At 37.2% G+C, this 24,970-nt stretch overlaps 3 protein-coding genes across 3 annotated transcripts; 1 reads left to right on the top strand and 2 right to left on the bottom strand.

The window, feature by feature from the left end:
- Positions 1–134: 134 nt before the first annotated feature.
- On the top strand, positions 135–2,985 carry LOC142172646 (uncharacterized). The gene is made up of 6 exons (XM_075236311.1): positions 135–480; positions 653–857; positions 1,007–1,554; positions 1,608–1,614; positions 1,730–1,871; positions 2,542–2,985. The coding sequence occupies exons 1-6, from the start codon at positions 135–137 to the stop codon at positions 2,983–2,985; spliced, it is 1,692 nt and encodes a 563-aa protein (XP_075092412.1).
- A 2,252-nt stretch (positions 2,986–5,237) lies between these two features.
- Positions 5,238–6,203, bottom strand: LOC142172645 (uncharacterized). The gene is made up of 4 exons (XM_075236310.1): positions 6,161–6,203; positions 5,915–5,995; positions 5,445–5,859; positions 5,238–5,337 (listed from the first exon to the last, which is right to left on the bottom strand). The coding sequence occupies exons 1-4, from the start codon at positions 6,201–6,203 to the stop codon at positions 5,253–5,255; spliced, it is 624 nt and encodes a 207-aa protein (XP_075092411.1). The 3' UTR covers positions 5,238–5,252.
- Positions 6,204–6,655: 452 nt separating this feature from the next.
- On the bottom strand, positions 6,656–9,332 carry LOC142172644 (uncharacterized). Its single transcript, XM_075236309.1, has 4 exons — positions 9,015–9,332; positions 7,098–7,925; positions 6,790–6,993; positions 6,656–6,670 (listed from the first exon to the last, which is right to left on the bottom strand). The coding sequence occupies exons 1-4, from the start codon at positions 9,330–9,332 to the stop codon at positions 6,656–6,658; spliced, it is 1,365 nt and encodes a 454-aa protein (XP_075092410.1).
- Between the last annotated feature and the right edge of the window lie 15,638 nt (positions 9,333–24,970).

The following is a 24,970-nucleotide window of genomic DNA, read 5'->3' as shown; positions in this document are numbered from 1 at the left end:
GTACAATTACTGAAGAGAGACTATATCTGTTCTTCGTCTCAAATTGTACAAAATTGCTCTTCGTCGATATCAGTATTCAAATTGTAGAAACTACATCTCTTCTTCGTCTTTTTTCCTATCAACTACACGAAATCATGTCAAAAATCCCAATAATGCTGAAATCGAATGGTAATTGGGATAACTATGGCAGATTTAGAGATTTTGAAGTTGATGCCATTGTGGTAGATGATAATGCAAACTACGGAATTCTCAGTTCTAAAATTGCAGAACAATTATCGATTGATACATCGGATAAAATTATAGAAATCAAATACATTGTGAACGAGAATTGTCCTCCAATGGAGATTAGGAATGATATGGGGGTTCGTGCTTACATGGAAACCAAAAAGGAGAATAAAAACTTAGGTTCGTATCCTTTATGTATAAGCGTAAGAGATTTCAATATGGAATTGGCAATCAACAATGAAAGCACCAGTGCAGGTATGTTTGATTCGACATTGCAGAGAGTTATGGTGTTACTATGTTATCTACAATATTACTACAATTACCTACAATTAAACTACAAAGCTCACATAGTACTGAAAAGGATAAAGCAATGTTGCTTTAAAAATTATCTACATAGAAACTACATTTATGAATCTATTGTTTGCAGGTTCGTCTGGATCCCTAAACTTACTTGAATTTCCATCCTCACCAGCTATAGAGGAATATCAAAGTGAAATAATAACTGAATCTATGCAAACATATATTGAAGAAGGACAAGTTTATCAGGACAAACAAACAGTAGCTGCTGCAATGAAGAATTATTCAGTGATGCACAAGTTCCAGTTCAGAGTAAAAAGATCTAGTCATAGAAGGTATGTAGTTATTTGTGGATAATATATCAGCAAAATCAGTGTATGATTGAAGATAGGTGGGTTTTATAAATTGTAGTTAAATTGTAGTCAGTTTGTAGTTAATTGTAGTTTTTTCATAAATTTGTGTAAATATTGTATTTCTTTTGTAGCTACTGGCTTATATGTGTTGCTGAAAGCTGTAAATGGCATTTCAAGGCAATGTCAATTAATGATTCGGCAATGTTCAAGATAAGAAGTTTCAGCCGTCAACACACATGCTGCCTAATGGACGAAACATTCATACAGCGCAAACGTACTGCAGCAGTACTTGGTAGCATGGTCGTTCCAAAGTATTGTGATCTTAAGACTGTTTACACACCAAAGGACATACAAACTGACATGTTATCCGAACATGGACTGAACCTATACATGCAAGCATGGAGAGCAAAGGAAAAAGCTTTACAGTTTTTGAGAGGGAATCCATGTGACTCCTACAACAAATTACCCAAATATTTTTATATTCTTGAGAAGAATTATCCTGGTTATGTTGTTAAATTGAAGAAGGCAGCAGATGATTGCTTCTTATACACATTTGTTGCTCTTTGTACATCAATAAATGGTTGGCAACATTGTAGGCCGGTAGTAGTGGTTGATGGGACATTCTTAAAGTCAGACTACCGGGGGATTATGCTGACAGCAAGCACCATGGATTCAGCAGGTAAATAATGGAATAATTTTGTACTTATTTTGTAGATAGTCTTTAAAATGCAGTTAAATTGTAGTTATGTTGTAGTTATTTTGTAGTTATATAAAAGAATGTAGTTAACATGTCTATATTTCTCAATATATATTGTAGTTGTTATTTAATCATATTTTATGTCTTAAAAATGTAGGTACTATTTTCCCTTGGCATATGCTGTGGTTGATTCTGAAAACGACGCGTCTTGGAAGTGGTTCTTTGAGCAATTCAAGGAGGCATATGGTGAAAGACCTTCAATGTGTGTTGTTTCAGATAGGCATGAGAGTATACTGAAGGCAACATCAGTTGTCTATCCGGGATTGGCACACTACTCTTGCATGTGGCATATATGAACAAATATAAGGTCAAAATTCAAGAAGGGACATCTACAATTACATGAATTGTACTTTGCTACAGCACGGTCATACACTATGGATGAATTTAATGAAAGGATGTTGAAGATTGAAGAGGTAGACCTGCGTGTAAAGTCTTACCTATATGATATTGGCTATCATAGATGGTCAAGAGTACATGCAACGATAAATAGAACTTTTACTATGACGTCAAACATTGCCGAGTCGTTGAATGCTGTAACAAAAGATGCAAGAGAGCTTCCAATATTTGATCTATTTGAGTATATGAGGACTCTTCTTGAACGTTGGACAAAATAAAAGTTATCGAAGGCAAATGGTACTTTCACATACCTTGGTCACAAATACAACAAAGAATTGGAAGACAACAGTACATTATCTCAGAAACTAAGGGTAAGATATTTTTTTGGTGCAGTAGAATCAAAAAAGTACTAGCTGCAGTTTTTCCAGATTGTAGTTAAACTGTAGTCAAATTGTCGGTAATAATAGTTTGTAGATGAGCTGTAATATATTTGTTGATGATTTGTAGGTAAATTGTTGATAATCCATTTTAATGATTGATGTATTATTATTTCTGTTTGGTCTTCAATTGTAGGTGAGGGCTTCAACAGATCATATACATACTGTGTTAGATGGTGTGAAGCGGTACATTGTGTGTCTAGAAAACAAGAAATGTAGTTGTGGACAATTCCAACTTGATGAACTTCCATGTGCGCATGCTTTGGCAGCATTAAGGCATAGGAATGAAACATACGAAAACTATTGCTCTCCGTATTACACAAGGAAGAGCCTTCTGCTTACCTATGAAATGCCAGTAAATCCTCTTCCTGATGAAGGCAAATGGGAAGTGCCACAACATATTTTGGATGAGGTAGTAAAGCCACCGGCGGGGGATAAAAGGCAGCCAGGGAGACCTCGCAAGGAAAGATATAAAACATTTGATGAAATAAAGTCAAAGAAATACAAGGTGTCATGTGGTAATTGTGGAGGTGAAGGGCATAACAAAAGAACTTGCAAGAATGCGCCGAAAAAGAAATGAATATCATGTAGTTAGAATAGTTATTCAAAATAAATGTTAGTGAGCTCAAATTATCGGATTTTCTTGTGTAATTGTTTAAGTTTTTGAAGATGAATAAGAAGTATAAACATCAATTTGTGTATCTGCACTATTTATGTTTTTATGTATTCTGTCAAACATCTAAAGTTGTCTTTTTTTTATAGAATAGTTAAACTTTAATATTTACTGTATACAAAAAAACTGATATTAATAAAGAATGCATTCAACGTAAATTGTATCTAGATTGTAGTGAATATGTAGTTTAACTGTGTTAGAACTGTAGTCCTGTTATTCATATGTAGAGGAGTTGTAGTTAAAATGTAGTTTGACGTAGTTTAAATGTAGATAAATTGAATTTTTTTGATAAACCTTGCTGATAAAAAATGGCTAAATTATTTATATGATTCCTGTATTTATTTTATCTTTCTGCTGTGTAACAAATGACAGTTATATACAGATATTACTTGGCACTTGAAGGTATTTATAAAAATAACTTGAAGATTAAAGTCAAATTGTAAGACAAAGCTGTTGCTATAAAAATGTAATCAGAGTACTCGAGTATAATGTAATCAACAAAAAGTGTTGTAGAAAACCAAAACGACATATTTCCTACATTGTTTTCCAATTCAACTACCAAATTTCACAGATCAAACTAGGAACACAATAGTCTATTTCTTCTTTCGTTGCACTCTAGTCCTCTCGTTTTTTTTCGGAGCACCCTTCCTCCTTGCTAGCCTGCCAGTAACCTCACTCTCACTGATTGACCCATCTTCTTGCTTCTTTGTTGCATAGTCCCACAGTAGAGCTCCATAGCGTCTACGGTGTTGGTCAATATCAGAAAGATCTTCCTTTGGGATTGCCAAATCTCCAAGGCTAACATACTCCGCAAATGCAGCCACAAATACACCACAATCGCTGCATAAGATGAGAATTTTTCATTATATAACAAATGATTAAAATAAAAAAATTAAACATATAGAAAGGGAGATTATTTTTTTACACTGAGCCTTCCTTTTGTTGTGGAATCTCAGCAACCATCCATTGTATGTCGAGAGGGTCCGTAACTGGTTTTTCGATGTATGCCTTTGTGCTCTTGAAGTTAATGTCTTTACGTTTACCATAGAAACCAGTGCATGACAAATACAGAGGGATAATGATTGAAAACTTGTCAACCAATGTCTCAACTGTTTTATGACGGTTTGCTCTCACCATGGAATCATAAACATAAAGTTGTCTGTCCTTTATGTCAAAAACTAGCAACAACCAATGGAAGTTCTCTACAAGGTTCACAGGCATGAGCACATAGTCAACAAGATCCCAGGCAACATTAGCAAGAATTCTGTACCCAAGAATATATTCTCCAACATCATCCTCGGGTTTAACAACCGAATACCTTTGTTCCAGTGGAGAACTTATGAACTTGTCATAGATTCTTTCAATCTTTGTCTTGAACAAGCAATCCGTGGTTGTGAACCTAGTATTATTGTTGGGGCCATATTTGCCTCTTTTTCGCAGATAATACATAATAACATCAATGTGCTGCCAAAATAGAATAAACATATACAATAAGGTACGGTGTAACCACACTTGTCTACAAGACAGCTACAGATTAACTACAATTTGAATTTATTAAAAACTCTAACAGTTTGCTGCAAATTAGCTACACTATAACTACAGAAATATAACAGTTAGTCCAAGTTCCTCACAAAATGTAATTTAATTGTAGTTTGTATGAACCATAGTGAACAAGTACTATATGTACAATTGACCCATCAGACTACAAAACAACTACACATTAACTATATTTATGCACTGTCTACATTTATTCACTATACAGAGGAACAAATGAAACATACCACCTAACTTAAGCTCCCAATAATCAGCAAGTTCAACCTACAATTAATATTAATAGGCACAATCACAAGCTCTACAATATTACTACAAGGTAACTACAGTTGTGGTACACGGAGATTCCAAGTCAGTCAAAAGTACCAAAATTCCAGTTTGTACATACAATCATCATCACATATGATACATAAGGTCCATAAAAAGCAAAATTTCACAGCTGAGACATAAATATAGTAACATATATATGTTGTCTACAATATTACTACAATTACACATCATAGCTGAAAAATAAACTACAATTACACTACACAGCTGAAGACAAAACAGATATTGTGAATGATTATGTTCTTTATACTTACTGTGTTATTGATGACTTGTCCGGGGTGAGCAAGGTCATAAAACTAGTCCTTCTTATCAATCTTTTCACAACCAAAATCCAACCAAGGCTTGATTTGGTTATCCTTCTTGGAAAAGTAATATTTCCTCCTGTAATAACAAAAAAAAGATGATCAAATACAAAAAATTTACAAAATGAATTACAATTTTAAAGTATAAAAATGGTGAACAGACAGTGTAAAATGAAGCATTCATACCTCCTAGATACTTTATCACTACGAATGTATAACCAGTTGGTGAACCTTTCTGTCAATTCAGGATCTACATTTTCACCTATGACACTTGTGAAGGGGTGCTTGAGGTAAAAAAATTTAGGTCCAACAGATGTGCTGCCTCCAGAACTATACAAAGATGTGAAAGGTGATCGTGCATGTTTTCCCGGTTGCCTGGTTCTACCGGGATGAACAGGGGTTGATTCATCTCGTATGGGCTCGCCATACATGACCAACTGTGATAAGTTTTCTGGCAGCTCAAAGTCATCCAATGTCAAACCTTTGTTTTCAATGCCTTCAGGAACAACTTTTTTATCAATGCCTTCAGGAACAACTTCAGTCACAGTCACACCGTGAATTGGCGACTGTAGAACTTCACCTTCTGTAGATAAGTGTAGATCTATGTAGATATGAACAGTATTATGGAGTTATAGAGAATATAGAGAATATATTACCTGCTTGTTGTGGCTCAACCACTTCATCAATTACTGGTTCTTCCTCAATATTTCCTTGTAGATGTTCTACTGAAACATCAGCTTGAATGAATAATTGGGAATGAGAATTGTAGATATATGTAGGAATATGTAGTTAAGGTGTAAATTATTAAAAATTTGCATAAAAACCTTATTGTAATGAAGGAATGGTTCTGTACCTGCTTTATATGCCTCAGCTGCTTCTTGGAAGTCAGGATATAAGTCAACATGTGGTTGAAAATGTTCTGGAGAAATTGTAGCTGCAACACATAGTAAAAAAATGATTAGTATAATTTAATAATGCTGTCTTGAAATTTGTAGATATGTATGCAGGAATTTTGTAGATACCTATATTGCTTGTGCTTCCATGCAGTTGATCACCAGCATTGAACTGGAATTGCTGGTTGTTATCTCCTTGATGTTGGTAATTATTTTTTGTTGAACTACCAGCAAACTACAATTTTGGGGAATATTTGAGACTACTTTATTCATATGTCTTAATTAGTCTTAGTACAAAATTATATGTAAATTCTTACCTTTGACTCGTCCAAATCAAACCTCTTGTTTATCACATTCATAACACCCTTCAAAGATTGATCTATGAACTCTCGAAGGCTTGAGAGTTCCTCAAAAACATCCTTCCTATAGGCATCTAACTTTACATCAACCTAAAAATTAAATATATAATTAGTTGGTAATCTTATTCTAACTGCTACAGTTACACTACAATTCAACAAACTATAATTGTTATAGATTTATATCACAAATTAACTACAATGTATAGCATACTATAATTGTTATGTAATGAAGTCAAAATGTAGCAAATTATGTCAATATATTGTAGTTATTCATAATACCTGCACAATCCCCTTTTTCAACTTCATGAGCTTGCTACTGACAGATTCAATGTCCTCTTGACAATCTGTATATTTGGGTTCAAATGATGGAGAAGCAGCAGTTGGAACATGTGATGGTTGAGCACCATGTTCATCTTCATATTGAATCTTGTCTGGCAGATTAAGCACTCCAAGCTCTTCTCCAGATTCAATCATGTTTGTGAACTGAATGATGAAAATAACAGTTAATTCAAGTGACAAAAAAATGTAGATTAAATGTAGTTATTATGAATGTAATTGTAGCATCATACAAAAGTGGAAAAAAATACCTTGATCCACTCAGGCTTGATCATCTTCTCTTCAATTGCAGTTAACCAAATCTGCCCCTTTGTAGCTGACCATCTTAAAATGCGAGGTATAGATTCAGAACATCTCGTAGCAAGCTCGGTGCTGACGGACGAGCAACACTCATATAGCCACACTTGCAAGGCTAATGAGCATCCCCGTATCAGATAAGAATGTACATGGGGATTAAGACGATGTCGGACAGATTCAATAACCTGCTTGAAGGATTTGATACCCCATGGGTATGACTCAAAATTACCAGACTCTATTAGAAAGAACATAAACTTGTCTATGAAAGTCACATGGTCTTTATCAGAAGGACAAACAAAAAATTCCAACATATAAAGAATGCACAACTTCACCGCATCCACATCGTTTGCCCATGCTTTATTAGTCACTACATTTTTCAAATGCCATTTCTCAACCCTTTCTTTGTTCGGAAAATATGTATTCATTAAAGGGCTAACATAGGTGGAAGTGTAACCATAGTCTGAAAACTTATTCACACAATTAAGACCAGTTATCAACCCAAATTCTCTCAAGGAAAAATTCAATTTTTCACCCTTAAATAGTACTGAAAAATATGAGTCAGTAGACTTTGTCAATTCATACTTCATCAGAAGATGAAGTGATTGGTTTTGCATACAGATTTTGGGGAGACCTAATAAGTAACCAAAACAAGTTTTTCTGAAAACCCTTAAAGCATTCGGAGAGAGTAAAGCTTGTATCTGGCTAGGTATACTAGGATCACACAAACTGTGGAATCTAAGCACACCATAATCAACATTTTGTTGTGCAAAGTAAGGTCCATTCTGTAGAAAATATAAAATTAATGAACATTAGTAGTTTGCATAAAAAGGAAACAGTAATCTACATATAACTACATGACAAATACAAAATATAACTAGAAGAAGAATAGCCTACCCACACCTATAACTACAAAACAATAACAGAAGAACAATGCACGTGTAAACATTATCTACAGGATGTAACAGTCACTTCAAGTATGTCACATAAATGTAGATTAACTGTAGTTAGAATGAAGTTAAATATATGAGCTATACAGGCTACAATAAAAAATAACATATCTACAATTTAACCATCAGACTACACATCAACTACAAACTAACTACATTTATACACTGTCTAAGAGTCACAGTTCCAATTAAACTACAAAATTGAGACAAAGAATCTACAAAACAGTTACTTCAAGTATCTCACATAAATGTAGATTAACTGTAGTTAGAATGAAGTTAAATATATGAGCTATACAGGTTACGATAAAAAATATCATATCTACAATTTAACCATCAGACTACACATCAACTACAAACTAACTACATTTATACACTGTCTAAGAGTCACAGTTCCAATTAGACTACAAAATTGAGACAAAGAATCTACAAAATTAGGACAACACCACATTTTACCAAAATACACTTGAACAATCAAAGAAGAACAATGCACTTGTAAACATTATCTAAAGAATGTAACAGTTACTTCGAGTAACTCACAACATGTAGATAAATTGTATTTAGAATGAAGTTAAATGTAGCAGCAATACAAATTGCAATGAAAAATACCATCTCTACAATTTAACGATCAGACTACAAATCAACTACAAACTAACTACAGTATACACTGTCTAATAATCACAGTTCCATTAAACCTACAAAATTGCGAAAAATAATCTACAAAATTAGGACAATACCACATTTGGCCAAAAAACACTTGAACACTAAATTAACACTTGAACAACAGATTTTTACAACCAAAATCAAACTACAAAACAGTGAGGAAACATAAATAGTGTTTACCTTTATTGAAATTTTTTCCTTAACCAATTTTGGTACTTTTTTTGAGGGTTTCTTCTTCTTTGGTTTTGATGAAGAAGGAGAGACCTTGTGTTTTTTCACAGATGGAACTTTGGGAGAATCATCTACAAAATCGTCATCTACACTCAACTCTTTCCCCTTGCGTTTCAGTTGATTGTCGACTAGTTTATCAACTCCACCAACATCAACATCGTGCAAATGCTTGCTTCTCATTTCCGCACGAATTTGTCTAGAAGATGAAATACCAGTAGTTTGTTCACTTGCATGCGTCGTTTGTGGGTTTTTTGGTGGTGATTTTGGTGTTAAAACACCCAAATCAAAGGTTGGAATGTCAGCTAATATAGCTTTTGATGATTTTTTTTGGGGAGCGTTGGTTTTTTTCATGATTTAGGAGTTGAAGACAAAGATGGAAGTGAATTCAAATCGTGGGGGATACTATCAACTGAAGGTAATTAAGTGGAGAAGAAAGTGATGGTAATTGTGGGTGAGAAGAGATTGTACGAGAATGGAGGAAAAACTGAAGGTAAATCGTGGGGGTGGGGAACTGAAGGTAAATCGTAGGGGGTGTGGGGGGGGGTGGGAGGAGAGAGGGGCGGGTAAACCAAATAACGTGAAGATACAGTCCTATAATTATGCCTAATAAAAATGAACCCTTAATTATATCCCTAATTTGAATTATGGTATAGAAATGGTAATATGGTATGCTTAAATGTAATAAACACAAACCTTAAACATTGAGGGTAATAAGTTTTGATATATGGTATAGATAGGTAAAAATCCCTAAAATAAAAAACTGTAATTGCGGAGCTATCATAAAAATAAATAAAAACAAGCCTATTAATATGATCATATGTGAAATGAATTTCCCCAAGAACTGATAAAGAAAAAAAAAAGACATATCCGTTATTGAGATGGGAAAAACAGTCTAAGGCGTGGAGCCTAACTGATTAAAATAGGCATAAGAACTTGCAAGAAAATAATTTTAAGGTAGAAAAGTGAAAGCTGGACATGTTCGACTTTCTTAGAAAGTATTGTATGACTTTTTACTTCATATCACCCCATTTATTTTCTAACTTTTTTACTTCTAATTTCGAAGTAAAAAAGATAGTCGATTCCTGTATTTTGAATTGCATAAAATTCGACCTTTGTACGTCAATCCTCAATTTTCAATACGTGTGATTAGTTTTGGCACCAATAAACCGTGTGATGTTCATTTTGGGAACGAGTAAGCTAAAAGAATTAAAAGTTTAAATAAAATCAACTAGTTGGAAGATAAAACACAGTTATAATTTTGAATTACAAAGTGAAATGATCTTAAAGGTATTTTTGCATGACATAAACGTGGAGAATTGAACTGATTTATGGATATTAATCAATTTTGATAATATTTATTTAAACAACAAACAACATAAAGACATGCTATCTTTAGAAAATTAGCCAAATTAGGGCCCTACAAAGAATTTTGTAAATGTTTCTAACGTGTCTAAATTAAAGAAAGTATACTTGTTCATTGCGAAGTTAAAAATTTGCTGGTCAGTTATTATACTTTAGGCTTTGAATTAATTAGGAAAATGTTTCAATCAGTGTGATTTTTCAATAGTAAATAGAAAGTACAGATTCCGACCATATGGTATGCAGTAAAGCAGAGAACAGATGCTGGAAAGAATTTAGCTTTCCATCTTTTCTTTTTCAAAAGTATACAAGAACAAAAAATATGCGTTATCATGATATAGAGTGTTATATAAAATTAAAATTGAAGGAGTTTATTTAGGGTAAATTGTTGAAGACATAACTTAACAAATAACAATGTATTCTCTCTAGCAGCTTAAAATTTTAAATGAGATGGTTACACACCGCAATAATACTATATACTATTGATCAGACAAATATAAAAAGTTCGACTTTCAACATCACCTATCACAAAAAAGAGCTTACACACTTGGTCTATGAAAGTGACTCACACTCGCAAGTGATATAGAGCCCGTTTGGCTTAGCTGATTTAGGGTAGCTGATAAGCATTGGGTGCTGAAAAACACTTTTAAGTGCTGAAATTGATTTAAAAATAAGCAATTACGTGTTTGGATAAAAGTGCTGAAATTAATAATAATCAGCTGAAGAACTAGGTATACGAAGAGTTTTGTTTTAAAAATAAGTATTTTAGGGATAGAATAGTAAATATTTTGGTCAAACCTAAAGTGCTTATAAGTTGAAATTTGATAAGTTGGGGAGACCAACTTATGACTTTTGGCTTATTTTTGGCTTATAAGCACTTAACTTATAAGCACTTTTAATTTTGTCAAACGCGTAGATACGCCAAAAAGTGCTTATAAGCCAGTTTGACCAGCTTATAAGCTTAGCCAAACACCCTCATAGAGGCGTGCTGAAAATGTAAATCAACAAATAAAAGAGTATTTTCTCTAACGGTCTAATCTTTTAGAATGAGATGATCACATACTTCAATATAAATTTCATCCTGTTGGGTTAAAGCTTGTTAGAGTTTAAAATAGAGTGAATGAGAATTGGAGGGAAAAATATTTTTGAATTTTACTCTTTGACAAAGGGACATTATCCCATATTAGAGGAGGAAAAGAGTTTTGATGGGTATATATATACATTGCACTTCTTCTAGCTCTTAAAAAGTTGAGAAGAAGGCAAGTCTCGCACTATCGTCGCTTTTGAGTTGCAACCTTTATATGAAGAGTTGCAACTCTTCGGTATTACCCAACTTTTTGGCTATAAATACATGATCATTCCCACAGATTTTCCTTATTGAAAATTCTAATTTCTCCTTCTTTCTTCTGCATTGTTTTTAACAGAAAAAATCAGTAAGTGTGATTTGCTACTGGTTTTTGAGTTTGTTGGTCACTGGGGTTTGAAGTACCGCTATACAAGTAATTGTAATCCATTCTATCCTGGGAGGAAATAATCCTAAACCTCGGGGACTAGGAGGGGACTAAGTTCCTTAAGAAAATACTGTGAATTTAGTGGGCTCAGATTAATTTTCTGTTTCTTCTACTATGATGACCCAAAAGGTCATTTCTTGTTTTAGAAGTCAAATTTGTGTTTCGAGACCTTGAAAATCTTCTTTTATCGATTTACGTGTGCAATCTGAGCGCATATCCGGAAAGCCTTTATGTGAAAATTTGAGAAAAATACTAAATTTTGCCTTTAAAATTGAATTAAGTTGACTTCGGTCAATATTTTGGGTAAACGGACCTCGACTCGTGATTTGACGGTCCCGGATGATCCGTAGAAAAATATAGGACTTGGGCATGTGCCCGAAATTGAATTCCGAGGTCCCTAGCCTAAGAAATAAATTTTTGAAGAAAATTGTTTAACTGAAAATATAGGGATCAGATTTTTGGAAAATGAATAATATTCGATCTTGTTAGTATCGGCCCATATTTTGGTTCCGAAACCTGGTACAGGTTTAATATGGTATTTCAGTTATGTCTGTGAACATTGGTAAGAAACGGAGTTTACATGACGTGATTCGGACCCTTAGTTGTGAAAATAGAAACTTTAAGAGTTCTTGAGATTTTAATTGATTTGATGCTAAATCCGTAGTTTTAGGTGTTATTTTAGCGATTTGATCGCATGAGTAAGTCCGTATGATAATTTTAGACTTGTGTGCATGTTTGGTTTGGAGCACCGAGGGCTCGGGTGAGTTTCGGATAGCTTTTGGGATGTTTTGGACTTAGGAATTTCTGTTGTATTGCTGCTTCTGGTATTCTGATACTTTGTGCTTCGCGTTCGCGAACGCGAAGTGTGAGCTGGTATGGGGAGGGGTTTCTTCTACGCGAATGCGAGGCCTTGGTCGTGAACGTGGAGCACTGGGGGGGATTGCTCTTCGCAAACGCGATCGACCATACGCGAACTCGTAGTGTAATGGAGGTGGATGGGGGAATATATGAGTTGTCCTTCGCGAACACGGTCCAAGGCCCGCGAACGCGATGGTCAGGGGGAAAGACCATCGCAAACGCGAGCAACTCTTCGCGAATGCGAAGGCCTTTCTGGCCGCAAAGCATCGCGAACGTGACAGCATCTCGCGAACGCGAAGAAGGTTTGTCCAGTGTTTTAAAAATGGAATAAAAAATGGGAGTCTTCCATAATTTCATATTTTCAAAACCAAGAAAGCTTAGAGGCGATTTTCAAGAGTCATGTTCTTCCCCAAAGTATTGGTATATGATTCTAAACCACTTTCTTTTAATTACCAATTGCATTTCATCAATTTTCATCCAAAAATCTAGGGTTTTCATGGTAGAAACTGGGGGTTTGGGTAGAATTAGGGATTTTTGTAAAATTGAGATTTAGACCTCGATTTGGGGTCAGATTTCGAAACTAATTACATATTTGGGTACGTGGGTGAATGGGTTTTGGTCCTAACCTTGAGTTTTGACCAAGCGAGCTCGGGGTCGATTTTTGACTTTTTGGGGAAAACATTGGGAAAACATTGAGGCTTGATTTTGGCTATAGAATCGAGGTAAGTGTTTGGTCTAACCTTATCTTGAGGGAATAGGTATTGTCGTCTTATTTGCTACGTGTTAGTTTTGAGTACGACGTATAGGTGTGGTGACGAGTATCTATACGTTGGTGTCGAGCATGCAAATGAGTCTTATACTATGACTGTTGTGACTCTTATTATGTACTGTTCATGCTTAAATTGATGATTATCCATGTTGAACAAGACTTATGATATTTCTTGGTCATTGACCATTGTTGAGTATTGATTCAAGTTGAGACTTATTTTGTGGAGTTAACTGCTGAAACGAGATTAGTTATAGCTGATTCCCTTGCCGGGATGTTATAGTTTCTATTGTTGATTCCTTGTCGGAATGTTATTGTTTCTATTGTTTGGGTGAGGAAGAGTATAAAGCATGAAGGGTGATGTTGTGCACGATATTGTGAGAGAGTGTTAAAGTACGAAGGGTGATGCTGTGCTATATTCAGTGAGCGTTAATGCATGAAGGGTGATGCCATGCCATGATTATGAGAGAGTAAAAGCACGAAGGGTAATGCCATGCCGTTTTTGTTGATTTCTATGGTGAGGACAAGAGTAAAAGCACGAAGGGTGATTCCATGCACTTGTTACTTTGTTATCCTTTTTGTTGGTTCAAAGTTGATATTTACCTTGTTTCTTTACTCTATAACTATCAGAAGTTGATATTACCCTCAGCATGTTCCCCTTTCCCGTCTTTATCTGTTCAATTCTGTTATTGCTATTTCTCGTATATAATTTAACTGTACATGTTTATATGGTTTTCGTGTCCTAGCCTCGTCACTACTTCGTTAAGGTTAGGCTTGACACTTACCAGTACATGGGGTTGGTTGTCCCGATACTGCACTCTGCACTTTCTGTGCAGATTTCAGTGCTAGACCACGTGAGTAGTGTTGAGGTTGCTGCCTTTAGTCCACGGGAGACCCGAGATAGATCTGCCGGCATCCGCAGACCCTGGAGTCTCCCTTCCCCCTATCTTGGATTATCTGTCTCTTTCCATTTCGAGAACAGTTGTAATTTTTTAAACTAGTATTTGTAGAACTTCTTAGACGTTTGTGAATTGTGACACCAGATTGTTAGGGTAGATATGTACTGGAGTATTTTAAGCTGTTATAACACTTCCGCATTTTATATCTGTTTAGCTTTGGTTAATATTTATTTCTGATTGGGTTAATTGTTAAAGTGTTAAAAACCTTAATTGTTGGCTTGCCTAGAATTCAAGAGTTAGACGCCATCATGATCCCGACAGTGGAAAATTCGGGTCGTGACAAGTTGGTATCAGAGAACTAGGTTACCTAGGTCTCACAATTCACAAACAAGCAAGGTAGAGTCTGAGGGATCGGTACTGAGATGTCTGTGCTTATCCCTAGAGGCTACAGAGTTTAGGAATAACTTCACATATATTCTTCTCTATCGTGTGATTTGACTTCTCAATGCTAATTGAACTTCTACTCTGTTCTTTTGCAGATGGCAAGAACACGTACCGCTTCATCCGCTGATCAGCAGCCCGAGTCCTAATGACAGCTCTTATGAGGGGCAGAGTATGAGGTCAAGGTCGTGTTAGAGGCCGAGGCAAGGGCAGGGCCCAGCCTAGCGCTCGAGAAGTAGCCCCAGTAGCGGAGCCTCAAGTAGAGTTTGAGGATGACGTTCCGGCCCATACTGTTCCAGTAAGGCCAATTTAGGTTCCAGAAGGGTTCATCGTTATCCCGGTACTTCAGGATGCTTTGGTCCGTCTAGTGGACCTTATAGAGAGTGTCACTCAGGCAGGCATACTTCCTGTATCACCAGCCATCTCTCAGGCTGGGGGAGGAGCACAGACTCCTGCTACTCGCACTCCGGAGCAGATGGCTCCCTAGTTCCAAACTCCAGTAGCTCATCCAGTATGAGTAGCTCAGCCAGTTGTTGCGGCTTAGGCCGCTGGTGGATCATCTGTGTCTTCTGAGCCTTGTTGAGGTTGGATAAGTTCACCAAGCTTTTCCTGGTTCATTACAATGGGGCAGCTTCTGAGAACCCCCAGGATTATCTTAACTGTTGCCATAAGGTGTTGCGGAACATGAGGATAGTAGAGACCAATGAGGTCGACTTTGTTGTATTCCAAATGATACAGTCCGCCAAGAGATGGTGGAATGATTTTGTATTGACTAGACCAATTGGTTTGCCTGTCTTGGCTTGGGATCAGTTCTCTCAGCTATTTCTAAGCCTTGTTGAGGTTGGATAAGTTCACCAAGCTTTTCCCGATTCATTACAGTAGGGCAGATTCTGAGGACCCCCAGGATTATCTTTACTACTGCTATAAGGTGTTGCAGAACATGGGGATAATAGAGGCCAATGAGGTCGACTTTGGTGTATTCCAAATGATAGGGTCCGCCAAGAGATGGTGGAATGATTTTGTGTTGACTAGACTAGTTGGTTCGCCTGCCTTGACTTGGGATCAATTCTCTCTGCTATTTCTCGAGAATTTTCTTCCTGTCACTCAGAGAGAGGACTATCGCATGCGATTCGAGCCTCTTCAGCAGGGTTCTATGACTGTCACCCAATACGATACTAGGTTTGTCGATTTGGCTCGTCATGCTCTTCTTATAATCCCCACCGAGAGAGAGAGAGAGAAAGAGAGTGAGGGATTTATTGAGGGACTCGCTCAGCCTATTAGATTACAGATGGCTAAGGAGATGGGCAGTGAGATTTCTTTTTAGGATGCGGCCAATGTGACCCAACAAGTTGAGGCAGTTCTATCTCAGGGGAGTGGTTAGGGGATTGACAAGAGGCCTCGTCATTCTAGTAGGTTTAGTGATGCCTTATTTGGAGGCAGGGATTCTTTTGGTAGGGGCCATCCTCCCAGGCCGTTTTAGTCAGCACTTCAGGCTTCTCACGTTGCTAGAGGTGGTTGTGGTTCTCATATGCAGTATTCTGATCAGCTACCCTACAATACACCACCAGCTCCTATCAGTGCACCTCCTCTCCAGAGTTTTCAGGGTGGTTACTCAGGCCATTAGGGTTAGTTTTAGGGACAGCAGTCCCAGCAGTCGAGGACTTTTTGTACTAGTGGCGATCCGAGGCACATTGCTAGGTTTTGCCCTCATGCATCGAGCAGTTCTCAACATCAGGGTTCTCGTGCCATGGTTCAGGCACCGAGTGTTCCATCTCCCGCTCAGCCAGCTAGGGGCAGGGGTCAGGCAGCTAGAAGTGGAGGTAGAGGTGCTAGAGGTGGAGGTCAGGCCGCTAGAGGTGGAGGCCAGCCAGCCAACAGGAGGCCATCCCAGGGATATAGTTCAAAGTGATGGGTCCCAGCCCCGGTGTTATGCTTTCCCAGCCAGGCCTGAGGCTGAGGCATCCGATGCCGTTATCCAAGTGCGGTTTCAGTTTGCACTAGAGATGCTTTAGTTCTATTTTATTCAGGGTCTACATACTCCTATGTGTCATCTTATTTTGCTATGTATTTAGTTGCGCCTCGTGATTCATTGAGTGCTCTTGTATATGTGTCCATATTGGTGGGTGATTCTATTTTTGTAGATCGTATCTATCGCTTGTGTATGGTTATTATTGGGGGTCTTGAGACCCATGTAGACCTCCTACTTCTGGATATGGTCAATTTTCATGTCATCTTGGGGATGGATTGGTTGTCACCTTATCATGCCATATTGGACTGTCACGCTAAGACCGTGACCTTAGCTTTGACGGGGTTGCCTCAATTGAAGTGGAAAGAGACTCCTGGTCATTCTACCAGTAGGGTCATTTCTTATATAAAGGCTCGGCGTATGGTCGAGAAGTGGCGTTTGGTTTATTTGGTTTATGTTCGCGATTCCAGTGTAGAGGTTCCTTCCATGGATTCCGTACCAGTTGTTTGTGAGTTTCCCAAGGTATTTCCTGTAGACCTGCTGGGGATGCCACCCGACAGAGATATTGAATTTTGCATTGATTTGGCTCCGGGCACTCAACCCATTTCTATTCTGCCTTATATGGCTCGGGGCACTCAGCCCATTTCTATTTTGCCATATCGTATGGCCCCGCCAGAGTTGAAAGAATAGTTGCAAGACTTGCTTGATAAGGGCTTTATCAGACCTAGTATCTCGCCCTGGGGTGCGCCGGTGCTGTTTGTTAAGAAGAAGGATGGATCGATGAGGGCCATATACAGTATATTGTGACGCATCTTGTATTGGACTTGGTACGGTGTTAATGCAGAATGGAAAGGTTATTTCATATGCTTTGCGACAGTTGAAGATCCATGAGAAGAATTATCTAGTTCATGATTTAGCGCTAGCAGCCATTGTTCACGTACTGAAGATTTGGAGGCATTATTTATATGGTGTGTAATGTGAGGTGTTCATGGATCACAAGAGTTTGCAATACTTGTTCAAGAAGAAGGAACTAAATTTGAGGCAGAGAAGGTGGTTGGAGCTATTGAAAGACTATGATATCACCATCTTGTATCATCTTGGGAAGGCCAATGTAGTGGCCGATGCTTTGAGTAGGAAGTCAGCCAGTATAGGCAGCCTTGCGTATATTCCAATCGGTGAAAGACCATTTGCTTTGGATGTTCAGGCTTTAGCCAATCATTTTGTGAGGATAGATGTTTCCGAGCCCAGCCGTGTTCTAGCTTGCATAGTCGCTCATTCTTCATTATTGGAGCATATAAGAGATCGACAGTATGATGATCCTCATTTTCTTGTCCTTAGAGACACAATGCAGCATAGAGATGCCAAACAGGTTACAATTGGAGATGATAGAGTTTTAAGGATGTAGGGTCGATTTGTGTGTCTAATGTGGATGGACTTCGTGAGTTTAAGCCCATAGTTCCCGATATTCTATTCATCCGGGCGCCGCTAAGATGTATCAAGACTTATGACATCATTATTGGTGGAGGAGGATGAAAAAGGATATTATTGCGTATGTAGCTCGGTGTTTGAATTGTCAGCAGGTAAAGCACGAGCATTAGAGACCTGGTGGTTTGCTTAAGAAGATAGAGATTCATGAGTGGAAGTGGGAGCGTATCACTATGGACTTCGTTGTTGGACTTCCACTGACTCAGAGGAAGTTCGATGTAGTGTGGATATTGTGGATAGGCTGACTAAGTCAGCGCATTTCATTTCTATGGCAGTTCCCTATTCTTCTGAGCGGTTGGCAGAGATTTATATCCGTGAGATCGTTCGTCTTCATGGTATGCATGTGTCTATCATTTCTGATTGAGGTACGTAGTTTACCTCATATTTCTTGAGGGTAGTGCAGTGTGAATTGGGTATGCGGGTTGAGTTAAGCACAATGTTTCATCCTCAGACGGACGGATAGTCTGAGATTTTGGAGGATATGCTCCGAGCATGTGTTATTGACTTTGGAAGTTCTTGGGATCATTTCTTGCCGTTGGTGGAGTTTTCCTACAACAATAATTATCGGTCGAGCATCTAGATAGCTCCCTATGAGGCATTATATGGTAGGCGGTGTCAGACGCCGGTTGGGTGGTTTGAGCCGGGAGAGGCTCGTTGTTGGGTATAGATGTAGTTCAGGATGCCTTGGGTAAGGTTAAGATCATTCAGGATAGGCTTTGTACAGCTCAGTTCAGGCAAAAGAGTTATGCCGATCGTAAGGTTCGTGATGTGACATTCATTGTCGGAGAGCGAGTGTTGCTTCGGGTGTCGCCCATGAAGGGCCTGATGAGATTTGGGAAAAAGGGCAAGCTAAGCCCTAGGTTCATTAGGCCTCTTGAGATCCTTGATCGAGTGGGAGAGGTGACTTACTGACTTGCGTTGCTGCCGGGTTTATCAGTTGTACATACAGTGTTTCATATGTCCATGCTTTGAAAGTATCACGGTGATCCATCCCACGTGTTAGACTTTAGGACTGTCCAGTTGGACAAGGACTTGACCTATGAGGAAGAGCCGGTAGCTATTCTAGACCAGCAGGTTCGACAGTTGAGATCGAAGAGTTACCACTCGGTACGTGTTCGGTGGAGAGGTCAGCCTGTCGAGGCAGCTACCTGGGAGTCCGAGTCCGATATGCAAAGCTGATATCCCTATCTTTTTACCGACTCAGGTACTTTTATATGTCCGTTCGAGGATGAACGATTATTTTAGAGGTGGAGAATGTGATGACCCAAAAGGTCATCTCTTATTTTAGAAGTCAAATTTGTGTTTTGAGGCCTTAAAAACATTTTTTTATGTCTCCTCGATTTGCGTGCATAGTCAGGATGTATATCCGGAAAGCCTTTATGTGAAAATTTCAGAAAAAATGCCAAATTTTGCTTTTAAAATTGAATTAAGTTGACTTTGGTCAATATTTTGGGTAAACGGACTCAGACCCGTGATTTGACGATCCTAGAGGGTCCGTAGAAAAATATGGGACTTGGGCATATGCCCGGAATTAAATTTCGAGGTACCTAGCCCAAGAAATAAATTTTTGAATAAAATTGTTTAACTGAAAATATAAGGATTTTTGGAAATTGAATAATATTCGATCTTGTTGGTATCGGGCTCGTATTTTATTTCCTGATCCTGGTACAGGTTTAATATGGTATTTCAGTTATGTCTATGAACATTGGTAAGAGGTAAAGCGGGCCCAAGGTCATTTTTTGACTTTTTGGAAAAATATTGGGAAATCTATATTCATGCATTAGAATTGGTTTATTTCGCATTTATTGATATTATTAAGTAAATTATGACTAGATACAAGCGGATTGGAAGTGGAACTGAGAGGTAAAGCGGTAATTGAGGCTTGATTTTGGCAGTGGAATCGAGGTAAGTGTTTGGTCTAACCTTAGCTTGAGGGAATAGGTATTGTCGTCTCATTTGCTACGTATTAGTGTTGGGTACGACGTATAGGTGTGGTGACGAGTATCTATACGTTGGTGTCGAGCATGCAAGTGAGTCTTATACTGTGACTGTTGTGATTCTTATTATGTACTGTTCATACTTAAATTGATGATTATCTATGTTGAATAAGACTTATGATATTTCTTGGTCATTGACCATTGTTGAGTATTGACTCAAGTTGAGACTTATTTTGTGGAGTTAACTGCTGAAACGAGATTAGTTATAGCTGATTCCCTTGCCGAGATGTTATTCTTTCTATTGTTTGAGTGAGGAAGAGTGTAAAGAACAAAGGGTGATACCGTGCACGATATTGTGAGAGAGTGTTAAAGCACAAAGGGTGATGTCGTGCCATATTCAGTGAGTGTTAATGCATGAATAGTGATGTCGTGCCATGTTTCTGTGAGTGTTTATGCACGAAGGGTGATGTCGTACACTTGTTATTGTGTTATCTTTTCTGTTGGTTCAAAGTTGATATTTACCTTGCTTCTTTACTCTATAACTATCAGAAGTTGATATTCCCCTCAGCATGTTCCCTTTTTCTTTCTTTATCTGTTCAATTCTGTTATTATTGTTTCTCGTATATGATTTAACTACACATGTTTATATGGTTGTAGTGTCCTAGCCTCAACACTATTTTGCTGAGGTTAGGCTCGACACTTACCAGTACATGGGGTCAGTTGTACTGATACTACACTATACATTTTCTGTGCAGATTTCGGTGTTGGACCACGTGAGTAGTGTTGAGGTTGCTGCATTCAGTCCACGGGAGACCCGATGTAGATCTGCCGGCGTTCGCAGACCCTAAAGTCCCCCTTCCCCCTATATTGGATTATCTATCTCTTTCCATTTCGAGAACAGTTGTAATTCTTTTAAACTAGTATTTGTAGAATTTCTTAGACATTTGTGAATTGTAACACCAGATCATTGGGGTAGACATGTATTGGAGTATTTTAAGCTGTTATAACACTTCCGCTTTTTATATCTGTTTAGCTTTAGTTAATATTTATTTCTGTTGGGTTAATTGTTAAAGTGTTAAAAACCATAATCGTTGGCTTGCCTAACATTCAAGAGTTAGGCGTCATCATGATCCCGATGGTGGAAAAAAACTGGGTCGTGACATCTACATTTCTATTTTTATGTTGTTACTGATTTTGAATATATTTTCGAATATATATTGACAAGAAGACACGTGGAAACTCAACAATTATGGGAGCAAATATTGTTAAGACTGCTCCAACTAATTCGAAAAAGAGGAAGAAGTCTCCTGGACCAAAGAACTATCTCAGCAAGAAGAAATTCAAGGAAACTGCCACAACTGTGGAAAGCTTGGACACAAAGCTTCAGAATGTTGTGCTCCAAAGAAAGAGAAGAAAAAGGGTCAAGCAAATATGGTTGAAACAAATGATGATATTGATGATTTGTTCCCTATATTGTTTGAATGCAACTTAGTGGGGAATCCTAAGGAGTGATGGATTGATTCCGGAGCCACCCACCATTTTTGTGCTATTAGAAAAGCATTTGCTTCATATGCTCCTGCTGAACCCGACAAGACGATTTTTATGGGAAACTGTGCAACGGCCAAACTTGAAGGTTATGGAAAAATATTCCTGAAGATGACCTCTAGCAAGGTGGAAACTTTGAACAACATTTGTCATGTTCCTGAAATAAAGAAGAGCTTAATTTCTATTTCACTTCTCGTCAAGAACAGGTTTAAGTGTTTTTTTGTTTCAGACAAAGTTGTAATAAGTAAGAACGAGGTGTACTTAGGAAAATGTTACCTTACTGAGGGCCTTTTCAAACTGAATGTAATGGTTGTTGACAATAACAAAATTTCAGCTTCTTCTTACTTACTTGAGTCAAATGATTTATGACATATACATTTGGGACATGTCAATTATAAAACCTTGCGAGAAATCAAAATGTCAAATATGTGTGGAATCTAAGTATGTTAAACATCCTTATAAGTTAGTTGAAAGGAATTCAAATCCTTTAGACTTAATTCACATGGATATTTGCGACATGAAGTCAATACCATCTCGCGATGGAAAGAAGAATTTCATAACTTTTATTGACGACAATACTAGATATTGCTATGTTTACTTACTTAATAGTAAATATGAAGATATAAATACATTCAAGCAATACAAAAATGAAGTTGAAACACAACTTAACAAGAAAATAAAAATGATAAGAAGTGATAGGAGTGGTGAATACGAATCACCTTTTGAAGAAATATGTTTAGAATATGGAATTATTCATCAAACAATGGCCCCTTACATGCCCCAATTCAATGGATTACGGAAAGAAAGAATCGATCATTAAAGGAGATGATGAATGTTTTATTGATAAGTTCTGATTGGTCACAGAACTTGTGGGGGGAAGCTATTCTTATGGCTAACCAGATACTAAACTGAGTACCCCATAGCAAAATGCACTCCATTCCATATGAGAAATGGAAAGGAAGGAAGCCCAACTTGAATTATTGTAAATTGTTGGGGTGTTTGGCAAAATTGCAAGTTCCTAAACCCAAAAGGGTAAAGATAAGACCGAAAACTATTGATTGTGTTTCCAATTATTTCAAAGTGTGGGAGTATTTGGAAAAAGTTCAAGTTCCTAAACCCAAAAGAGTAAAAATAGGACCGAAAACCGTTGATTGTATTTTCATAGGATATGCGACCAATAGTAAAGCATATCGATTTCTGGTTCATAAATCAGAAAATCCCGACATTCATAATAATACGGTTATAGAATCAGATAATGCTGAGTTCTTTGAAAATATATACTCATATAAAAAGGAATGTGAGTCGATTGGTGAAGGATCTAAACGACCTCGGGAAGAAACAAAAGAAAGTACATTTAATCAGGAGGATCCAAGACGTAGTAAACGTCAAAGAACGTCTACTTCATTTGGACCAGATTTTGTGACTTTCTTATTGGAAAATGAGCCTCGAACATTTAAAGAAGCTATGTCTTCTTCGGAATCATTGTTTTGGAAAGAGGCAATCAATAGTGAAATAGAATCCATACTGAACAACCATACATGAGAATCGATTGATCTTCTTCCATGCAATAAAACCTTGGGTTCTAAATGAATTTTTAAGAGGCAAAATGAAGGATGATGATACTATTGACAAATATAAGGTAAGACTTATGGTCAAAGGGCATAGACAATGAGAATGTATTGAATATTTTGACACATACTCTTTAGTTACAAGAATTACGTCTATACGAACATTAGTAGCATTAGTTGCGGTACATGGTCTTGAAATTCATCAAATGGACGTTAAAACGACCTTCTTAAATGGAGATTTGGAGGAAGAAATTTACATGGAACAACCTGAAGGGTTTGTGGTTCCAGGTAAAGAAAAGAAGGTATGTAGACTTGTTAAGTCGCTTTACAGACTAAAACAAGTGCCCAAATAATAGCATGCGAAATTTGACCAAACAATGTTGTCAAATGATTTTAAGATAAATGAGTGTACATTAAAAATATTCTAAATTATATAGTCATTATTTACTTATATGTAGATGATATGCTGATAATGAGTAATGGCATTACAAACATAAATGTGACTAAGCATATGCTAACTAGAAAGTTTGATATGATGGACTTGGGAGTTGCTGATTTAATTCTTGGTATTAAGATCCATAAGACTCCTCAAGGTCTGGCATTGTCGCAATCTCATTAGATTAAAACAATACTTGAAAAATTCAAGCACTTATATTTTGAAGTTGCAAGGACTCCAATTTACGTGAATCTTGCACTTGCAAAGAACAAAGGCCAAAGCATATCACAATTGGATTATGCTCATGTGTTGGGATGTTTAATGTATATCATGAATTGTACTTAACCAGATATAACTTGTGCTATAAGTAAGTTGAGTCGATACATGAGTAATCCAGGTAAATCTCATTGGACGACAATGAAACTAGTTTTGGGATATTTAAACATATCTAAGACTTGCTTTGCATTATAGTAATTATCCTGCGGTGATTGAGGGATACTATGATGCAAATTGGATCACTGGTTCAACTGATTCTAAATCTACAATTGGATATGTATTCATTATTGGTGAATGAGCGGTATCTTGAAAGTCATCTAAGCAAACTTGTATTGCCCGCTCTACAATGGAGGCTGAGTTCATAGCCTTAGATAAAGCTGGTGAAGAAGCTGATAGGCTCCGAAATTTCTTGAAAGATATTCTATTTTGGCCCAAACCGTTGGCACCAATATGCATACATTGCGATAGTCAAGCAACAATTTGAATTGCTGTGAGCGTTATGTATAACGGTAAATATCGTCATATACGATGAAGACATAAAATCGTTAGGCAGTTACTCTCTAGGGGATTATCACAATTGACTACGTAAAGTCAAGCGATAATGTGTCAGATCCACTACCAAAAAGCCTAACTAGAGAGATAGTTGAAAGATCATCGAGGGAAATGTAACTACGGTCGAGGACAAGTAATTGTGGCGGTAACTCTATCTAGGAGACTGGAGATCCCAAGATCTAGGTTCAAGTAGATCAAACGAAGTCACTAATGACAGTTCAACATTGTCAACTAAAAGTTTGGTTAATTCTCGTTATGAGACAATATTCAGTACCAAGGATAAAGTATTAAGACTTTTTAATAATTTTTAAATTTGATACATGGTATATCAAAGAGTGTATCTACTAGATGACACGTTTAAGAATCACCTATGTAAGTGTGAAGTGTTAG

This window comes from Nicotiana tabacum, chromosome 18 (genome assembly GCF_000715075.1).
Source record: "Nicotiana tabacum cultivar K326 chromosome 18, ASM71507v2, whole genome shotgun sequence".
NCBI classification, from domain to species: Eukaryota; Viridiplantae; Streptophyta; class Magnoliopsida; order Solanales; family Solanaceae; genus Nicotiana; species Nicotiana tabacum.
The sequence above is the reverse complement of the archived record's forward strand: the minus strand, read 5'-3'. Positions and strand labels throughout refer to the sequence as shown.

Excerpts from the sequence above, each read along its gene's own strand:
- LOC142172646 (XM_075236311.1), top strand. The coding sequence starts at position 135 with ATGTCAAAAATCCCAATAATGCTGAAATCGAATGGTAATTGGGATAAC. Across the intron at positions 481-652 it reads CAATGAAAGCACCAGTGCAG|GTTCGTCTGGATCCCTAAAC; the intron begins GTATGTTTGATT and ends TATTGTTTGCAG. Across the intron at positions 858-1,006 it reads AAAAGATCTAGTCATAGAAG|CTACTGGCTTATATGTGTTG; the intron begins GTATGTAGTTAT and ends TTTCTTTTGTAG.
- LOC142172644 (XM_075236309.1), bottom strand. The coding sequence starts at position 9,332 with ATGAAAAAAACCAACGCTCCCCAAAAAAAATCATCAAAAGCTATATTA. Across the intron at positions 7,926-9,014 it reads CATCTGTGAAAAAACACAAG|AATGGACCTTACTTTGCACA; the intron begins GTCTCTCCTTCT and ends TATTTTCTACAG. Across the intron at positions 6,994-7,097 it reads TCAAGCCTGAGTGGATCAAG|TTCACAAACATGATTGAATC; the intron begins GTATTTTTTTCC and ends TTCATCATTCAG.
- LOC142172645 (XM_075236310.1), bottom strand. The coding sequence starts at position 6,203 with ATGTGTTGCAGCTACAATTTCTCCAGAACATTTTCAACCACAT. Across the intron at positions 5,996-6,160 it reads CAGAACATTTTCAACCACAT|CTGATGTTTCAGTAGAACAT; the intron begins GTTGACTTATAT and ends TATTCATTCAAG. Across the intron at positions 5,860-5,914 it reads GGTTGAGCCACAACAAGCAG|ATCTACACTTATCTACAGAA; the intron begins GTAATATATTCT and ends ATATCTACATAG.